This window comes from Scyliorhinus torazame, chromosome 9, assembly GCF_047496885.1.
Source record: "Scyliorhinus torazame isolate Kashiwa2021f chromosome 9, sScyTor2.1, whole genome shotgun sequence".
In the NCBI taxonomy this organism is placed as follows: Eukaryota; Metazoa; Chordata; class Chondrichthyes; order Carcharhiniformes; family Scyliorhinidae; genus Scyliorhinus; species Scyliorhinus torazame.
In genome coordinates this window covers 74,855,578-74,875,297 of record NC_092715.1, presented here as the reverse complement: position 1 = coordinate 74,875,297, position 19,720 = coordinate 74,855,578, and the positions used below count along the sequence as shown (strand labels likewise).

General features: G+C 46.8%; 1 protein-coding gene across 2 annotated transcripts in view; it reads left to right on the top strand.

Moving 5' to 3' along the window:
- Positions 1-19,720, top strand: part of mccc2 (methylcrotonyl-CoA carboxylase subunit 2) — a 187,919-nt gene that overhangs the window by 84,327 nt on the left and 83,872 nt on the right. For both annotated transcript variants that reach the window (XM_072516154.1, XM_072516153.1), the window contains exon 9: positions 2,128-2,227. In XM_072516154.1, coding sequence (XP_072372255.1) covers positions 2,128-2,227 — 100 coding nt within the window. The remainder of the gene's footprint in view (positions 1-2,127; positions 2,228-19,720) is intronic.

Sequence of the window (19,720 nt, the reverse complement as noted above, 5' to 3'; positions counted from 1 at the left end):
TTGCTGCAGACACTTATTTCCCTGGATTTGGATCAATACCTGATGGACCCAATTTGAAATGAGGTGGGTGGGAGGAGAGAAGACCAACTTGGGTGTTTAAGTATGAACTACTGATCGGTGATTTGATGTTGTGCTGCTTACAAGGCTACTCATATTTGTATAAGAAAAACAATTCCTATTGGTCATGTGATTTATGAGTATGATGTGGGGTATATTGATTTGAAACATTGATGTGGGGAGAAAATAGGACAGGAATATTGAAGCCATCACACAGGCATGTTATCAAATCTCTGCTGCTGTGAAACCAATGCTGATATTGGTTTGTTTCACAAAGAACTTTTCTTCCGCAACTTGTGTTTTATTGAAGATCCGATTGTGACCAATTTGAGAATTGATGCAAAAGAAAAGAAAACCTTGTATTTGTACAGCACCCTTCGCAACTGGGGGATGTCCCATAGCACTTTAAAGCCAATGAAATATCTTTGAAATTTATTTGCTGTTGTCATGCAGGATACGGGCCAGCCAAGGTCCCATAGCAATAATAAGGCAATGGGCCAATGGTCTGTTTTTAATGGTGTTGGTTGTGAAATAAAAATATTGGCCAGGAAGAACTTGAAAACTGTCCTGCTCTTCTTTGAATAGTGCTATGAGGTTTTTTTTGTCCATCTGAGAAGGCAGACGGAGGCCTCGGTTTAACATCTCATGTGAAAGGCAGCCCCACTGACAGTAGTTTTCCCTCAGTACTACACTGGAATCTCAGGCTGGATTTGATGCTCAAATCTCTGGAGTTGAACTTGGACCAACAACATTCTGACTCCGAGGTTCAGACAGATGCGCTACCAACTGAGCTATGGCTGATACGATACAGCCTCCATGCGCAATAATGCCAGAATACAAATTGGGTGAAGAATCAGCTTAAATCTTAGATTATCTTTGTCAACTGTTCTATGTATATGTAACTAGCAGAATACATAAGGGGGAATGTGGTGTATTTGGATTTTCAGAAGGCTTTTGATAAGGTCCCACACAAGAGGTTCATAAGCAAAATTATAGCACATGGGATTGGAGGTAATAATATACTGGCATGGGTTGAGAATTGGTTAACGGACAGAGAAAGGAGAGTAGATTGGTAGGCTGTGAGTAGTGGGGAACCACAAGGATGTGCTTGGGCTCCAGCTGCGCACAATCCATATCAATCATTTGTTTCCGGGCACTAAATGTAATCTTTCCAAGTTTGCTGATGACACAAGACAAGGTGGAATTTTGAGCTATGGGGAGGATGCAAAGAGGTGAAGTTATCCACTTTGATAGGAAAACAGAAATACAGAGTATTTCTTAAATGGTGACAGATTAGGTAGGGAGTTAGAGATGGGGAATTGTTGAAGTCCAAAGGAACCAGGGTGTCCCATGTGCACAATTCACTGAAAACTAATATGCAGGCACAACAAGCAATTAGGACAGCAAATGGTGTGTTGGTCTTTATTGCAAGAGGATTTAAATATAGGAGTAAAGAAGTCTTGCTGCAATTCTATAGAGTCTTGGTGGGAATGCATCTGGAGTATTGTGTACCTTTTGTTCCCTTTACCTAAGGGAGGATTGCTTGCAATGGAGAGAGTGCAACAAAGGTTCAGCAGACTGATCCCTCAGATGACAGTATTGTTCCACGAGGAGAGATTGAGGAAACTGGACCTATATTCTCTAAAGTTCAGAAGAATTAAAGGTTTAACTGATTCAAACATATAGAATTCTTACAGGGCTTGATAGGGTAGATGCAGGAAGGTTATTTCCCTTGGCTGTGGGCTCTAGAACCGGGGACACAGTCTCAGAATATGAGATAGGCCATTTGAGACATGAGGAGGAATTTCTTCACTGATGGTGGTGAATATTTGGAATTCTTAACCTCAGAAGGCTGTTGAGGTTCAATCATTGATTGTGTTCAAGATAGAGATCGATAGATTTCTGCATATTAAATGTATCAAGGGATATGGGGATATTGCCGGAAAATAGCATTGTGGTCGAAGATTCCCAATTATCTCGTTGAATGGTGGAGCAGGCCCGAGCGGCTAAATGACCTACTTCTGCTCCTATTTCCTATGCTCCTTTGTAATTTACTCGTGAATTCTGCAGAAAGTCTGGTGTAACCGATCACTACGCCTTGGATGATGCTCACGCACTTCACTTAGCCCGAAAGGCTGTACGAAATCTCAACTATCAGAAGAAAATGGATGTAAGTACATAATTACTGAACACAAAAACCCACAGAATTTGTAGTTTGGCCTTGAACCTTTATTGTACATGTTAAACACAGAATTTATACGTGAGAGAGATGTTCAATCTTAGTCCAAAGCTGCTGTGTCTCTAATTTGCTTTCATTTTCCTCACACTTAAGCCTGCTTGAAGGATCACTGAATTCTAACGACCCTGCCTAGTAAAATGACCCAGAATTCAATGTGTTTCACAATGCCACAATAATATGGAAAAAAGTAAATATCTCTGTGATTAGCTTATCAGTATGTCTGTAGTCTTGAGACTTTTGTTGGTAGATCAGTGACTCTGAATCAAGAGAAGATGATTCGATTATCTCTCGATAGAGATTGTCATTGCCTGGCATTTATGTGGCACGGATGTTGCTTGTCACATAGCGCACAGTGTCGACATTGTTGTATGAGAATTTATTGAAAAGAAAATTGTTTCAGAACTGGCCAAGTGGAGGCCAGGTGGAATACTTAGTATTGGTTATATTTAAGGAAGGATGTAAATGTGTGGACGCAGTTCAGAAGGTTTACTAGCCTAATATCTGGAATGAGTGGGTTGTCTTATGAGGAAAGGTTGGATAGGCTAGACTTGAATCCACTGGAGTTCAGAAGATTAAGAGGCGGCATGATTGAAACATATAAGATCCTGAAGAATTTCGACTTTGTAATTTGTAAATTATGTTTCGCTTTCTGGGAGAATCTAGAACTAGGGGTCATTATTTAAAAATAAGGGGTCCCCCATTCTTCCTCAAAAGGCAGTGGAAACGAAGTCTTTGAATATTTTTAAGCAAGTGGTAGATAGATTCTTGATAAGCAAGGGGGTGAAACATTACAGGAGGTAGGCAGGGATGTGGAGTTGAGTTTACAATCAGACCAGCCATGATCCAGCGCTGCCAACTAGCATGGAATACGGCAGTGTGATTTCTCGCGTTGAAATACGCAATCCACTGTAGGCGTCGGTCAAATCCAACCTGACACCACACTGAATGAGAGGATTTTTTTGGGGAGGGAAGAGAAAAGGTATTTAGGGGCAGCTCCCTAACAGAGGTCGGGTGGGGACTCTGGAGCGAAGCACTGAGCAGGGCTAACTCCACCATCTCCTGCGCAAGGCTAAACCTAAAACCTAAGGCCCTTTACTGGAAAATAAAAGAAAAACACAGCTGAAGCCGAAGGGGGTGGGGGGTAGAACTATAGACCAATCCAGAGGGCATCAAAATGTACATAGGGTCAAACGAAGGACAAAATAAACCTCTCTGTACAATGAAGTAAGTTAGCACGGGCAAGGAAAATGTAATGTATATACACAACTCTTTATAAATGTGAGAAATACCAACAAAATGATTTTTTAAAAAAGAGGCAGCTCCCTAGCTGGCTTTGTGGGGTCAGGGGTCCCGGGCGCGGGGGGGGGGGGGGGGGGGGGGGGGGGGGGGCGGCTGTTTGGCAAGCCGTAATGAATGCATTCCTCCCGAAATGCTTCGATTGGTTTCTTTGGCGACGGCTGCTGGAAGACGGGCCCACGCAGAGGCCCAGCCCCCTCATCTCCGCCCCGCACACTACAGCCTACGCGTATCATGTGATTCTTCACGTGGTCTTGTATTGAGGTGCCTGTACAGAGATGTAAAAGCATTGGATTTGCATTTTCCATTTGTGTTTTCGATTTGTGCAATAAAGGTGTAAAGCTGTACTTCAGATTGGTGGGCATTTTTTCTTTGAAATGAAAATACCAATTTTACTGCCAAAATACTGATTTTTGGTATCTGGAATACTGATTTCTGTTTGGAAATGTTGGCAGATCTGATGATCTTATTGAATGGCAGGGCAGACTTGAGGGACCGAGTGACCTACTTATGCTCCTAATTTGCATTTTCATATGCATTTCATATATATAATCTAAGAACAGGATTAGAAGTGACATAAGCAGCGCAAAAATAGTCGGTTGAAATAGGGCAGATTATGAGAAATAGGGGTGGAACTAAAAACATTTTGAAAAGTTATGAGACAGAAAAACAAAGACGTTTTATGGGGGATTCAATAAACTTGCAGTGGAGAAAACATGGAATGACATGGCCATGGCAACATCTCGTCCAATCAGAGTCAATGAGCCAACCAATCCGCACCCTTTTCTCCTGTTGTATAAATTATTGTGATTGTTTGAAATTTGACATTCTTGTGTTTGTCTTGATGAGTGTGATGCTAAAATGCTTAATTTATTTTTTTAAAGTAAATTTAGACTCCCCAATTCTTTTTTTTTTCCAATTAAGGGACAATTTAGTGTCGCTAATCCACTTACCCTGCACATCTTTTTGTGTTGTTGGGGTGAGACTCACGCAGACACGGGGAGAATGTGCAAACTCCACACGGACAGTGACACAGAGCCGGGATCGAACCTGGGACCTCGGCGCCATGAGGCAACCATGCTAACCACTTGCTGCCCTGCCCTTTGTATCTACGTTACATAGAACAGGGGATTGTGCTCAACTAACCTGATACCATTCTTTGACGAGGTACTAGAAAGAGCAGATAATAGGTGTCATATACTTCAAAAGGCCTTTGATAAGATACCACAAGGTTGGCAAGCTCTTGACAAAGATTTAGACATACGGAGTCAGGGCAAAAACAGAAGGCACAAAGTAGGATAAAGGATAGTTATTCAAATTAAAAGAAGGTAGAAACTCGTTCCACAAATGTTACAAATAATTAACATTAATAATTTTACTTGGCGGAGGGGCGGGTGCGGCGATGACCAGCTGAGTCCCACGTTTCGGCAGCTCCCTGTGAAACGGACTTTTGGGCTCTTGATAGGAGCCCCAACGGCAATTTTGACGGCTAAAAACACTGTGCGGTAAACCAGAAGGGAATCCCACCTGGATACGGATGGAAAAAGGAGGAGAAAGTGGCCAGATTGCAGTGGATCCTTTAGAACAGCGGCAAGGAAGGCAAGCAAAAACCAAGATGGCGTCGGAAGGTGGCAGTTTAACATGGGGCCCTGAACAACAAGAGTTCTAACAAGAGTTCTTGAAATGCTGTGTGGAAGAGATCAAAAAGGAAATGAAGAAAGAGCTGTTGGCCCCGATACTACAGGCGATCGAAGGGCTAAAGGAGGAACAAAAGACCCAGGAGCGGGAGCTTCGGGTCGTGAAGGCAAAGGCAGCCGAGAATGAGGACGACATACAGGGCCTGGTGGTGAAGACGTAGACGCAGGAGGCACATCAGAAACGATGTGTGGAAAGGTTGGAGGCACTGGAAAACAACGCAAGGAGGAACAACCTGAGGATTCTTGGTCTTCCTGAAGGTGTGGAGGGAGCGGACGTCGGGGCATATGTGAGCACGATGCTGCACTCGTTAATGGGAGCGGAGGCCCCGGCGGGTCCGTTGGAGGTGGAGGGAGCATACCGAGTGATGGCGCGAGGACCGAGAGCAGGAGAAATTCCCAGAGCCATAGTGGTGAGATTCCTCCGTTTTAAGGATAGAGAAATGGTCCTTAGATGGGCGAAGAAAACTCGGAGCAGTAAATGGGAGAACGCGGTGATCCGCGTTTATCAAGACTGGAGTGCGGAGGTGGCGAGAAGGAGGGCGAGCTTTAATCGGGCCAAGGCGGTGCTTCATAAAAAGAAGATAAAATTTGGAATGCTGCAACCGGCAAGACTGTGGGTCACATATCGATGGAGGCACCACTACTTTGAGACGGCGGATGAAGCGTGGACTTTTATTGTGGAAGAAAAACTGGAATGAGCGGGTTATTAAAAAGAACGTCCGAACAAAGTGGTGGGGCGAATGTGGGGGGCAAAGAGGGGTTTTATGTACTAATCCTGCGATGTGGTAACTTTTCTCTCTCCCACAGGTGGTGATGGGGGGAGGAGGGGAGGTGGAGGAGATGGGGCGTTGGCCATTGGGGGCGGGGCCAAGGGAGAAGCGCGGGCTTGGTTCCCGCGCTATGATAATCATGGCGGGAATAGAGAAGCAGGAAGGAGGGGGCGTCGCACGGTGCGAGCCGAGGTCACGGGGGGAAGCCGAGGTCAGCCAGAGTTTGCTGACTTCTGGGAGCAACATGGGGGGAGTAATTACGCTAGCGGGGGATCTAGCGGGGGGGTGGGAGGGGGGAATTACTGGGTTGCTGCTGCTGGGAAGAGGGGGGAGCTGGTATGGGAGAGAATGGGCGGGGGGGCACCGCCTGGGGGAGATACAGCTGCGTGGGAACCGGGTGAGGAGCTGGAAAAAGGTGATGGCTAATCGACAAGGGGGGGGGGGTTAGGAAGCCCCCCAACTCGGCTGATCACGTGGAACGTGAGAGGGCTGAACGGGCCGATAAAGAGGGCACGGGTACTCGCACACCTTAAGAAACTTAAGGCAGATGTGGTTATGTTACAGGAAACGCACCTGAAACTGATAGACCAGGTTAGGCTACGCAAAGGATGGGTTGGGCAGGTGTTCCATTCGGGGCTAGATGCGAAAAACAGGGGGGTGGCTATATTAGTGGGGAAGCGGGTAATGTTCGAGGCAAAGACTATAGTGGCGGATAACGGGGGCAGATACGTGATGGTGAGTGGCAAACTACAGGGGGAGACGGTGGTTTTGGTAAACGTATATGCCCCGAACTGGGATGATGCTAATTTTATGAGGCGGATGCTAGGACGCATTCCGGACCTGGAGATGGGAAAGCTGATAATGGGGGGAGATTTTAATACGGTGTTGGAACCAGGGCTGGATAGGTCGAAGTCCAGGACTGGAAGGAGGCCAGCAGCAGCCAAGGTACTTAAAGATTTTATGGAGCAGATGGGAGGTGTAGACCCGTGGAGATTTAGCAGACCTAGGAGTAAGGAGTTCTCGTTTTTCTCCTATGTCCGTAAAGTCTACTCGCGAATAGACTTTTTTGTGCTGGGTAGGGCATTGATCCCGAAGGTGAGGGGAACGGAGTATACGGCTATAGCCATTTCGGATCACGCTCCACACTGGGTGGACTTGGAGATAGGGGAGGAAACAGGAGGGCGCCCACCCTGGAGAATGGACATGGGACTAATGGCAGATGAGGGTGTGTGTCTAAGGGTGAGGGGGTGCATTGAAAAGTACTTGGAACTCAATGATAATGGGGAGGTCCAGGTGGGAGTGGTCTGGGAGGCGTTGAAGGCGGTGGTTAGAGGGGAGCTGATATCAATAAGGGCACATAAAGGGAAGCAGGAGAGTAAGGAACGGGAGCGGTTGCTGCAAGAACTTTTGAGGGTGGACAGACAATATGCGGAAGCACCGGAGGAGGGACTGTACAGGGAAAGGCAAAGGCTACATGTAGAATTTGACTTGCTGACTACAGGCACTGCAGAGGCACAATGGAGGAAGGCACAGGGTGTACAGTACGAATATGGGGAGAAGGCGAGCAGGTTGCTGGCACACCAATTGAGGAAAAGGGGAGCAGCGAGGGAAATAGGGGAGTGAGGGATGAGGAAGGAGAGATGGAGCGGGGAGCGGAGAGAGTGAATGGAGTGTTCAAGACATTTTATAAAAAATTATATGAAGCTCAACCCCCGGATGGGAGGGAGAGAATGATGGGCTTCTTGGATCGGCTGGAATTTCCCAAGGTGGAAGAGCAGGAAAGGGTGGGACTGGGAGCACAGATCGAGGTAGAAGAAGTGGTGAAAGGAATTAGGAGCATGCAGGCGGGAAAGGCCCCGGGACCGGATGGATTCCCAGTCGAATTCTATAGAAAATATGTGGACTTGCTCGCCCCGGTATTGACGAGGACCTTTAATGAGGCAAAGGAAAGGGGACAACTGCCCCCGACTATGTCTGAAGCAACGATATCGCTTCTCTTAAAGAAGGAAAAGGACCCGCTACAATGCGGGTCCTATAGACCTATTTCCCTCCTAAATGTAGATGCCAAGATCCTGGCCAAGGTAATGGCAATGAGAATAGAGGAATGTGTCCCGGGGGTGGTCCACGAGGACCAAACTGGGTTTGTGAAGGGGAGACAGCTGAACACGAATATACGGAGGTTGTTAGGGGTAATGATGATGGCCCCACCAGAGGGAGAAACGGAGATAGTAGTGGCGATGGATGCCGAGAAAGCATTTGATAGAGTGGAGTGGGATTATTTGTGGGAGGTGTTGAGGAGATTTGGTTTTGGAGAGGGGTATGTTAGATGGGTGCAGCTGTTGTATAGGGCCCCAGTGGCGAGCGTGGTCACAAATGGACGGGGATCTGCATATTTTCGGCTCCATAGAGGGACAAGGCAGGGATGCCCTCTGTCCCCATTATTGTTTGCACTGGCGATTGAGCCCCTGGCGATAGTGTTGAGGGGTTCCAAGAAGTGGAGGGGAGTACTTAGGGGAGGAGAAGAACACCGGGTATCTTTGTATGCGGACGATTTGCTACTATACGTGGCGGACCCGGCGGAGGGGATGCCAGAAATAATGCGGATACTTGGGGAGTTTGGGGATTTTTCAGGGTATAAATTGAACATGGGGAAAAGTAAGTTGTTTGTGGTGCATCCAGGGGAGCAGAGTAGAGAAATAGAGGACCTACCGTTGAGGAAGGTAACAAGGGACTTTCGTTACCTGGGGATCCAGATAGCTAAGAATTGGGCACATTGCATAGGTTAAATTTAACGCGGTTGGTGGAACAGATGGAGGAGGATTTCAAGAGATTGGATATGGTATCCCTGTCACTGGCAGGGAGGGTGCAGGCGGTTAAGATGGTGGTCCTCCCGAGATTCCTCTTTGTGTTTCAGTGCCTCCCGGTGGTGATCACGAAGGCTTTTTTTAAAAGGATTGAAAAGAGCATCATGGGTTTTGTGTGGGCCGGGAAGACCCCGAGAGTGAGGAAGGGATTCTTTCAGCGTAGCAGGGATAGCGGGGGGGCTGGCACTACCGAGCCTAAGTGAGTATTATTGGGCCGCTAATATTTCAATGGTGAGTAAGTGGATGGGAGAGGAGGAGGGAGCGGCGTGGAAGAGATTAGAGAGGGCGTCCTGTAGGGGGACTAGCCTACAGGCTATGGTGACAGCCCCATTGCCGTTCTCACCGAGGAACTACACCACAAGCCCGGTGGTGGTGGCTACACTGAAGATTTGGGGACAGTGGAGACGGCTTAGGGGAAAGACTGGAGCCTTGGGGGGGGTCCCCGATAAGAAACAATCATAGGTTTGCCCCGGGGGGAATGGATGGGGGATATGGAATGTGGCAAAGAGCAGGAATAACGCAACTGAAAGATCTGTTTGTGGATGGGAAGTTCGCGAGTCTGGGAGCGCTGACCGAGAAATATGGGTTGCCCCAAGGGAATGCATTCAGGTATATGCAACTGAGGGCTTTTGCGAGGCAACAGGTGAGGGAATTCCCGCAGCTCCCGACACAAGAGGTGCAGGACAGAGTGATCTCAAAGACACGGGTGGGGGATGGTAAGGTGTCAGATATATATAGGGAAATGAGGGACGAAGGGGAGACTATGGTAGATGAACTAAAAGGGAAATGGGAAGAAGAGCTGGGGGAGGAGATCGAGGAGGGGCTGTGGGCAGATGCCCTAAGCAGGGTAAACTCGTCGCCCTCGTGTGCCAGGCTAAGCCTGATTCAGTTTAAGGTATTACACAGGGCACATATGACTGGAGCACGGCTCAGTAAATTTTTTGGGGTGGAGGATAGGTGTGCGAGGTGCTCGAGAAGCCCAGCGAATCATACCCATATGTTTTGGTCATGCCCGGCACTACAGGGGTTTTGGATGGGGGTGACAAAGGTGCTTTCAAAAGTAGTAGGAGTCCGGGTCGAACCAAGCTGGGGGTTGGCTATATTTGGGGTTGCACAAGAGCCGGGAGTGCAGGAGGCGAGAGAGGCCGATGTTTGGGCTTTTGCGTCCCTAGTAGCCCGGCGCAGGATATTGCTAATGTGGAAAGAAGCCAAGCCCCCGGGGGTGGAGACCTGGATAAATGACATGGCGGGGTTTATAAAGCTAGAGCGGATTAAGTTCGTCCTAAGGGGGTCGGCTCAAGGGTTCACCAGGCGGTGGCAACCGTTCGTCGAATACCTCGCAGAAAGATAGACGGAATGGGAAAAAGAAGGCAGCAGCAGCAGCCCAGGATCGGGGGGGGGGGAGGAGGAACCAGAAGGACTCTCAGGGTTGTTAATATATACTGTATAATATGTATAGGTCGTTGCTACAGATAATTATATATTGGACTGTTAAATTATATTTTTGGAGAGTGTTACTTGTGACAAGGCAGTTGCCAATTAGGGTTAGTTTTCATTTTTGTTATTTATTATTTATTCATTTTTTGTTTATAAAATAGGTCATTGTTATTTGTGTTGTTATAATATTGTGTAAAGGATGCACAATGTACTGTGTTGGTTGACCAAAGATTTTCAATAAAATATTTAATAAAAAAAATAAAATAATTTTACTTGGCAATAAGTAACCTGTTAAGAAACTCATACTTGTTGAGCTCGGGAACATCAGTTCCTGAGTTTCTGCGCATGCGCAGGCTAGGAGCGGGCTACACATGCACAGTTCGACATCCTTACGTTCTTTAGGCCCAGGGCTGGTCCTGCATGCCTGCCCAGAAAGAGAAGAAAAGAGTGTGAAAACCCAGGTGACTGAGTGTGGTGCGCCCTATTTAAAATATAAAATCACTCTAGCGTCAGATCGTTATAAACAGCTAGGAGCATTTATGTAAAATGGATTATTCCAGGATTAAAACACTTGTTCATCTCAAAGGAAGTGTCCCAGATAGGGACATGGAGAAGTATAGAATCATAGAATCCTTACAGTGTAGAAGGAGGTAATTTGGCCAAGCGAGTCTGCACTGACCCTCTGAAAGAGCACCCTAGCTAGGCGCACGCCCCACCCTATCCCCTGAATCCAGTAACCCTACCTAATCTTTTGAACTCTATGGTACAATTTAGCATGGCCAATCTACTTAACCTGTACACTTTGGACTGTGGGAGGAAACCGGAGCACCCAGACACGGGGAGAACGTACAAACCCCACACAGTCACCCAAGGCTGGAATTGAACCCAGGTCTCTGGCACTGTGAGGCAGCAGTGCTTATCATAGTATCATATAATTTACAGTGCAGAAGGAGGCCATTCGGCCCATCGAATCTGCAGTGTCCCTTACAAAGAGCACCCGACTGAAGCCCAAGTATCTACCCTATCCCCGTAACCCAGTAACCCCCACTTAACATTTTTTGGACACTAAGGGCAACTTAGCACGGCCAATCCACCGAACCCGCACATCTTTGGACTGTGGGAGGAAACCGGAGCACCCGGAGGAAACCCACGCAGACACGGGGAGAACGTGCAGACTCCGTACAGGCAGTGACCCATCCAGGAATCGAACCTGGGACCCTGGAGTTGTGAAGCAACTGTGCTAACCACTATGCTACCGTGCCGCCCACTAGTCCCAAAAATAAGAGCCCCCGGATAAGGGTCAAAGACAAGGGATAGAATCAGGTCCCAGTTATGTTCAGTTAAAGGGAAAGAGCAGAGAAACCGGCTCCAATCAGAGAAGAGGCTGTTAGGAGCAGAAAGCCAGATATGATCTAAGGAAATCCATCAAAGATGCCAAAAGACAGTACTGGACCAAGCCCGAGTCCCAAGCTAACCACATGGACCCACGCCAACTATGGCAAGGTCTGCAAGACATAACGGGCTACAAGATGAAGGCATGTAAAATCGGCGGCTCCAGCACACCCCTCCCTGATGAGCTCAATGCATTTATGCCCGCTTTAAGCAAGAGGTCAGTGGGTGCATGCCCTCCACCCTGCTAGCCTTGGATGAACCTGTATCTGAGGTCACTATAGCACATCTCAGAGCAGCCTTCTCGAAGGTCAACCCATGGAAATGTTGCTCTTATTAGCCTTAGTTTTATTCGCTCTAATTCTGTCATCTTTGCTCACGAGTTGCCAGGTATCTTTCTGATACCGCCACGTGGTTCAAGCTCAAGTAATGATTAATAATGCAGCACACCGCTTTGTAAAAGTTAAATCAACGATCATTTATTATATACAGCAATAAATACTTATACAATAATCCTACTTCTAGACTACTACCTACCACTAAAGGCCAATACTTAACTTTGGTGATGGCCCACCAGATCAGGGAAACGAATGGTCTATCGAATTGGGTCTGGCCTGCGGGATTCAAAAAGGCTGGTACGAGTCGATAGTCTGGAGCACCTATCTGGTAGCGATTGCTGGAGTAACACTTACTTGTTTCTTCGTCGAAGGGTCTCGAAGGTTGCGAGCAGGAAGAGAAGGGCCGATCTGAACTTGGCCCCTATTTTTATAGTTCCCAGGGGCTTCCCGCCTCTCGGGGCAGACCTTGACCATGGTTCCAAGTGATTGGACTTGGTCCCATTCACTTGGTTCGATATGCTCCAATAATGGGGTGATTCCTTGATCGGGGGGTGGTCGTCCACCTTTCTTTGGCTCAGCCACTGCTGGCGCCGAAAAGTCTGGATCGGCTTTATGTTGCTAATGTGTAGCAATTGTTCCCGGGGATGGCTGCTTACTATGCAGATGGCTGGGTTGTTGTGATGTTAATGGCTGCAGGTATCGGTCTGGGCCGACTTCCCCAGAGCCGAATACACTGTTTTACCTGCAGCTGTCCGTTTGAGTCCTGTTGGCTGATTTTCCCATCAGCCTCTTTCGTTCGCCATTTTAGATCGGGGTTTGACCATTCTAACCGGGAATCAGCCATTTTAGGTGGCTACAGAAAGCCACTGGCCCGGATGGGGTACCCCGACGAGCACTCAGTGCTTGCGCGGATCAATTGGCGAGGGTATTCGCGAACATCTTCAACCTCTCTTTACAACAACCTGAGATCCCTATCTGCTTCAAGAAGACGACCATCGTCCCTGTACCAAGGAAAAGCCAAGCAGCCTGCCTTAATGAGTATCGTCCAGTGGATCTGACATCCATCATTATGAAGTGCTTTGAAAGATTAGTCATGGCACAAATCAACTCAAGCCTCCCTCGAGGATTGCCTTGATCCACTACAGTTCGCCTACCGCTGCAACAGGTCCACAGCAGACGCCATCTCCCTGGCCCTGCACTGAACACTGGAACACGTAGATAACAAAGACACCTATGTCAGACTCCTATTTATTGACTACAGCTCTGCCGTCAACACTATTATTCCTCCGAAACTCATCTACAAACTCCATGGCCTGAGCCTCGGCTCCTCCCTCTGCGACTGGATTCTGAACTTCCTAATCCACAGACCACAATCAGTAAGGATATGCACCAACACTACTTCCACGATCATCCTCAACACCGGTGCCCTACAAGCCTGTGTCCTCAGTCCCGTACTATACTCCTTATACACCCATGACTGCGGCTAAATTCCCCTCCAACTCGATTTTCAAATTTGCTGATGACACCACCGTAGTGGGTCGGATTTCAAACAATGACGAGACAGAGTACAGGAATGAGATAGAGAATCTGGTGAACTGGTGCGACGACTATAATCTCTCCCTCAATGTCAACGAAACAAAGGAGATTGTCATCGACTTCAGGAAGCGTAGAGGAGAACATGCCCCTGTCTACATCAATGGGAACGAAGTAGAAGGGATCGAGAGCTTCAAGTTTTTAGGTGTCCAGATTATCAACAATCTGTCCTGGTAACACCCCATGCAGACACTATAGTTAAGAATGCCCACCAACGACTCAACTGTCTCAGACAACTAAGGAAATTTGGCATGTCAGTTACGACTCTCACCAACTTTTACAGATGCACCATTGAAAGCATTCTTTCTGGTTGTATCACATCTTGGTATAGTTCCTGCTCTGCCCAAGACCACAGGAAATTACAAAAGGTTGTGAACGTAGCCCAGTCCATCATGCAAACCAGACTCTATCTATAATTCCTGCTGCCTCGGAAATGCAACCAGCATAATTAAGGACCCCACGCACCCCGGACATACTCTCTTCCACCTTTTTCCGTTAGGAAAAAGATACAAACGTTTGAGGTCACGTACCAACTGACTCAAGAACAGCTTCTTCCCCGCTGCCATCAAACCTTTGAATGGACCTACCTGGTATTAAGTTGAGCTTTTCTCTACACCCTAGCTATGACTGTAACATTACATTCTGTAGTCTCTCCTACATTCTGTAGTCGCTCCTTCCTTCCCTATGTACAGTATGCGTTGTCTGCATAGCATGCAAGAAACAATATTTTTCACTGTATACTAATACATGTGACAATAATAAATCAAATCAAACTTTAAGCAAAGTGGGCTCCGGAGAATCCCTGGTAGTTGCAGGGGGCTCAAGAAAACCCTTGAAGATCCAAAAGGCAGCTTAAAATTTGGTGACCCAGCTGCAAGCCATCAGGGGCAAAGTTACCCATTGGAGTACCAGTGTTCTGTTTGGGACAGCCAAAGAGCTGATATTATGCTTCCAAATTGGTGTTTGAGTGTACTCGGGAATCCAGAGGAACGGAATCTTGGAAGGCAAGATTGAAATCCTGTGAGCTGGGTGTCGTTGAAGCCATCTGAGTTGGAGCAACCTTTGGAGAGAATTCCAAGGCAAGGTCTTCGAAGGTGAAGTTTGGAAGTCTTTATGACAGAGACGGGGTTTCAGTGAGATTGGTTGACGCACAGTGTTATTGCGATATCCAATTTATCTATTTTGGTCGCATTTAGCTTTATTGTGTAGTGTGGTCTGTTCAGCCACAGCTGGTTTGTTAATTCACAAGTACCTCCTACTTACCCTGAATGTTACAGCAGTGTATTTCAAACTTTCTTTCCTGTGACCCACTTTTACCAACCGGCTGACCGTCACAACCAATGACGGCTGACCGTCGCGACACACACCGGCTGACCTTCGCAACACACCATTTTTGCTCACCTTTAATGTGACAGGTGAGCCTGCTTGGTCCTCACAATCTCACTCCAATAGGGGAGGAGAGGGCAATGCACATAGCAGGTGCAGAGTTCAGCCGGTTCCTTTGTGCTGTCTTCATCTTTGTGAGGACAGAAAATCCAACCTCACACATGTAGGTCGTTGTGAAGGGCGATAGCAACAAAATGTTTGTTTTACTCAGCACTGGATCACTCCCTCGCTCTTTAAATAAAGGAATTACTTTCGCTGTTTTCTAATCTGGTGAAACTGACAAATATAAATTTCTTTACCCGTCAACCTGGCCTCAATAAAAGTCGAGATGGATTTGCAGGTACAGCATTAGTTATTTTATTTGACTTGCAAGTCTGATTCATTTCACAGAGGCACAGGACACAGAACTAGTCTCCTAGACCCTTGGAAAACGAATGAAGAAGGAGACAAAGGCATTTCTGCAAATACATTCAAATGGCATCAAGTTTCACATACACGATTCCCATAGGTCATCCTATACCCCTCCTGACCTGGCCATACATCCTAATTGGCTCACTTCCAATCCCTTCCTCTGGCCCCCTATGACCCAGCATCCTTTTCTCCTCCTTTGCTGGACACTCCTCCCCCTTGCTTTGCCATGCGTTCTGAAATCCTTTGTCTGTGAACTCACCAGAATGAGACTGGCCTATCTCTACATTACAGTAACTAATATCTCTAAAACAGTTATTTTATATCACATTCGTCAAAACCTTCCCGAATCCACGAAATTTCAGAAAATTGAAACCAATACATCAACTATCTTACTCACCACTTCTTTTAAAGCACTAGGATGAAGCCAATCAGGACCTGGAGACTTGTCAGCCCTCAGCTTCAACGATTTGCTCAGTCCACTTTGCTGGTGATTGTAATTTTCTTGAGCTTCTCCCTCCCTTCTATTTCCTAATTTATAGCTATTTCTGGGATGTTACCTGAATCATCTCTAGCAAGGGTTCCAAAACAGGTGTCTGTGGAACAGGGGATCCGTGAAAGCCTCCCAGGGGGTCCAGCAAGACAGGCACAATTGAGAAATGCTGCAGAAGCCAGCCCCTGATTAGACAAGTGTGGACAGCAGAGTCCTGGGAAGAGAGGGCCTTGGACCGGAAGTTGAAGTACGTGCACTGAAGTATGAGGGGGAGCATAGCGGGCCCCAGGAGAGCTGGAGTGGGCCTCTGAGCATGAGATTCGTTAATCTTTGAAGCAAAGATAATTTTTTGTTTTATAGGTAGAGCATAATGTACAAGATTAAAGAAGTAAACTAGACAAAATATTGATGATGCCATAGTTAGAATACCATCTGCTGTTTTGGTAGTGCAAATATGAAATGGACATTAAAACCAGAGAGAGCATTCATCATGAATTCACCAGATTGATTCCAAAGATAGGAATCTATAGCTATGAAGACAGAAGCTGAGATTCTGGAACAATTTCTAGTGTAGCAGGGATTGCTAAGAGAAAGTTTAACAGAGGTTTTGAAATTACTCAGGGTTTTGATAGAGTCAGTAGTAAAAGCCTATTTACTAATGGTCATGAAGTTGTTAACAAAATATCATGAAAAGAGTGAGGTTAGGAGAAATCTCTTTACACAAAAGATTGCTCAGGCATGGAGTGCTTTGTTGAAGGGAATAATTGAAGCAAGGAGCATGGATTATTTTAAGGGTAAATTGAGGCACAAATTGTGTATGACTGGAGAAAGAGAGAAAGCAAGGCTGTGATATCAATTTTGGACTGATCAAATAAACTGGGTGAACATTATTAATTTGTTGAATACCCTTGTGCTGTGAAATTCTCCAGTTCAAATATTTTAAAATTGTATGAACTTGAATAATAGGTAACTCATAATCCTGCTCCTGAAATTTGTTTTTTTCCAACATTTTATATTATAATATCAGCTGAATTTGAATGCTGCTGTTCCTAATCCTGTTAATGGGCTCTGTACACACTATGTTACATCATTTTTAAATAGGTTTGTGTAACAATCAGACAACTTAAATATTGGTTTGGATTCTATTGACGTTTCCTACCTTTTGGGTTGAGATCCCTGTAAATGAACCGTGAACCAACTAATCAGAAAGCTGACACAGACAGACAGATCAATACAAAAAATGTTATTTTATAGATAAATGTCAGGACATCCATGCAACATACCTACTTTACAGAATGGTTTGAAAATTGCAAACATTGGTTTTACTAATGGGGTCCCTGTCTCCACTCAAGATAAGGGAAAGGTGGCATCTGCCGCTGCCAGGGGTGGCATAGTGGTTAGCACAGATGCCTCACACCACAAGGGACCTGTGTTCGATTCCGACCGTGTGAAGTTTGCACGTTCTCCCCAAGTCTGCGTGGGTTTCCTCCAGGTGCTCCGGTTTCCTCCCATAGTCCAAAAACTTTTTGGAAAAGTTTTTTTATTGGAATTTTAGCACGTAATATCAAAATTTGCACAAAAATAAAAAACAACAACAACTTCATCAATAACCTATATATTGCAGGTTGTCATTGCATCTGTGACCATAGTCTTTATAATCACGTTTCTTTATTTACAATGGTGTACACAGCTACAAAGAGAACATTATATCTACATTTATCATATCGGGATAATGTCAAATGATTGATTTTAGAGGATGAGTAGAATGTTCTGCTTCCCCAGTTCATTACGTGTGGGAGGGGCCTGTGTCCCTCCCCTCCCCTCCCCCACTTTGTGCTCTAACCCACCCCACCTCCCCTCCATTTCTGTCTGCCCCAGTGCAATCTCTCCTCGGACCCCCGATTGAGAATTTAATTTTTTCTTGCTTCAGGAATTCAGCTAGATCTGAGAGCCGTTCCGAGGCTCTGGGTGGCGCCGCTGACTTCCATCCGAGCAGAAGTCTTCGCCAGGCAATCAGAGAGGCAAAGACCAGGGCGCCTGACCCTTTCCCTGTGAAGAGCTCTGGATGCTCTGACACCCCAAAGACCATCACAAGTGAGCATGGCTCCATCTTAACACAACCCTGGAAATGGCCTTGAAGTAGACTGTCCAGAATCCATTGAGTCTGGGACAGGACCAAAACATGTGGGTCCCCCTGACCGTTCGCACTTGAATCGGCTCATCCTTTCCTTTGTTAGGTGCGCTCTGTGTACTGCCTTGAGCTGCACCAGGCTTAACCCTGTGCATGAGGAGGTGGAGGTCCTCCCCCTATTTCAATGCCAGGCTCCTCTCTCTCTCTCCCCCCCCCCTCCCCCCTTTTCTGTAACGTTTCATCTTGTGGGGTCCTGACCTTTTCTATGAGTCGTCCGTATATGTAACCACATTTGTCTCCCCTAGCCAGTCCAGCCCGACCATCTGTCCAAAAGTGTGTGTCCAGGGAGCTGGGGGAACCCCTTTGTCTCTGGAGAAAATGGTGCATCTGCAAGTGCCAAAGCCCGTTCCCTTTCTTGAGTTGTAGCTTCTCCGATAGTTGCCCCAGGGTGGCTAACCTACCGTCCATGTACAGTTCCTTTACCCTCAAGGCCACTCTGCTCTCCTTCCATGTCCTAAATGTGGCGTCTATTCTAGCCGGTGTGAACTTATGGTTATTGCCGATGGGGTTGAGGCGGTGGATAGCAACTGGAGAGACATCCCTGTGCAGGAGGCCTCTATCACTTGGACCCAGTCCGCCTCCGGTTCCTTCAGCCACCCCCTCACCCACTCTGCATTTGCCGCCATTGGTAGATTAGGAGGTTTGGCAGGGCCAGGCCTCCCACATGTCACCCTCCCTGCAAGATGGCTTTTCATACCCTAGGGACTTCCACGCAGACAAAGGCCATAAAGTATTTGGGGATATAGATCGGGAGCAATCTGAATATGAAGAGGAACCTGGGCAGCTTGTTCATTTTAATTGTCTGTACCCTTCCTGCTAGCGAGAGCAGGAGTGAGTCCCATCTTTATAAGTTCCTCTTCACCACCTCCACCAGTCTGGTGATGTTCCACTTGTGAAGCCTCCAGTTGTGAGCTACCTGTATTGCCAGATACTTGAACTTGGTTTGGGTCATCTTAAATGGTAGTTCGTCCAGTTCCGTTTCTGTCCCTCGGGGGCTTACCAGGAAGATATTGCTCCTCCCCAAGTTGAGTTTGTAACCTGAGAAGGCACTGAACTCTCAAAGGAGTTCCGTTATCTTTCCCATGCTGGTCAGGGGGTTCGACACATAGAGGAGTAGGTCATCTGCATAAGGTAAAACTCTGTGCTATCTGCCCCATCTCCGAATGCAGGTCCACCACTCCGCCAATCTAAGGACAATTGCCAATGGTTCAATTGCCAGTGTGAACGGGAGTGGGAATAATGGGCATCCCTGCCTCGCTCCCCTATACAGCCAAAAGTACTCTGAGCTGCTGGCGTTCATCCGCACGCTTGCCATAGGAGCGCTGTATAAAGGTTTCAACCACATGGTGAACCCTGCTCCAAACCAAAACCATTCAAGCACCTCCATTCTACTCGATCGAAGGCTTTCTCAGCGTCCAGGGAGACTATTACATCTGGTGTACCCTCTCCGGATGGGGCCATTATTACATTCAACAGGCATCTGATGTTCGCTGTTAGCTGTCTGCCCTTGACAAACCTAGTCTGATCTTCCTCGATCACTTCTGGCAGGCAACTCTCCAGGT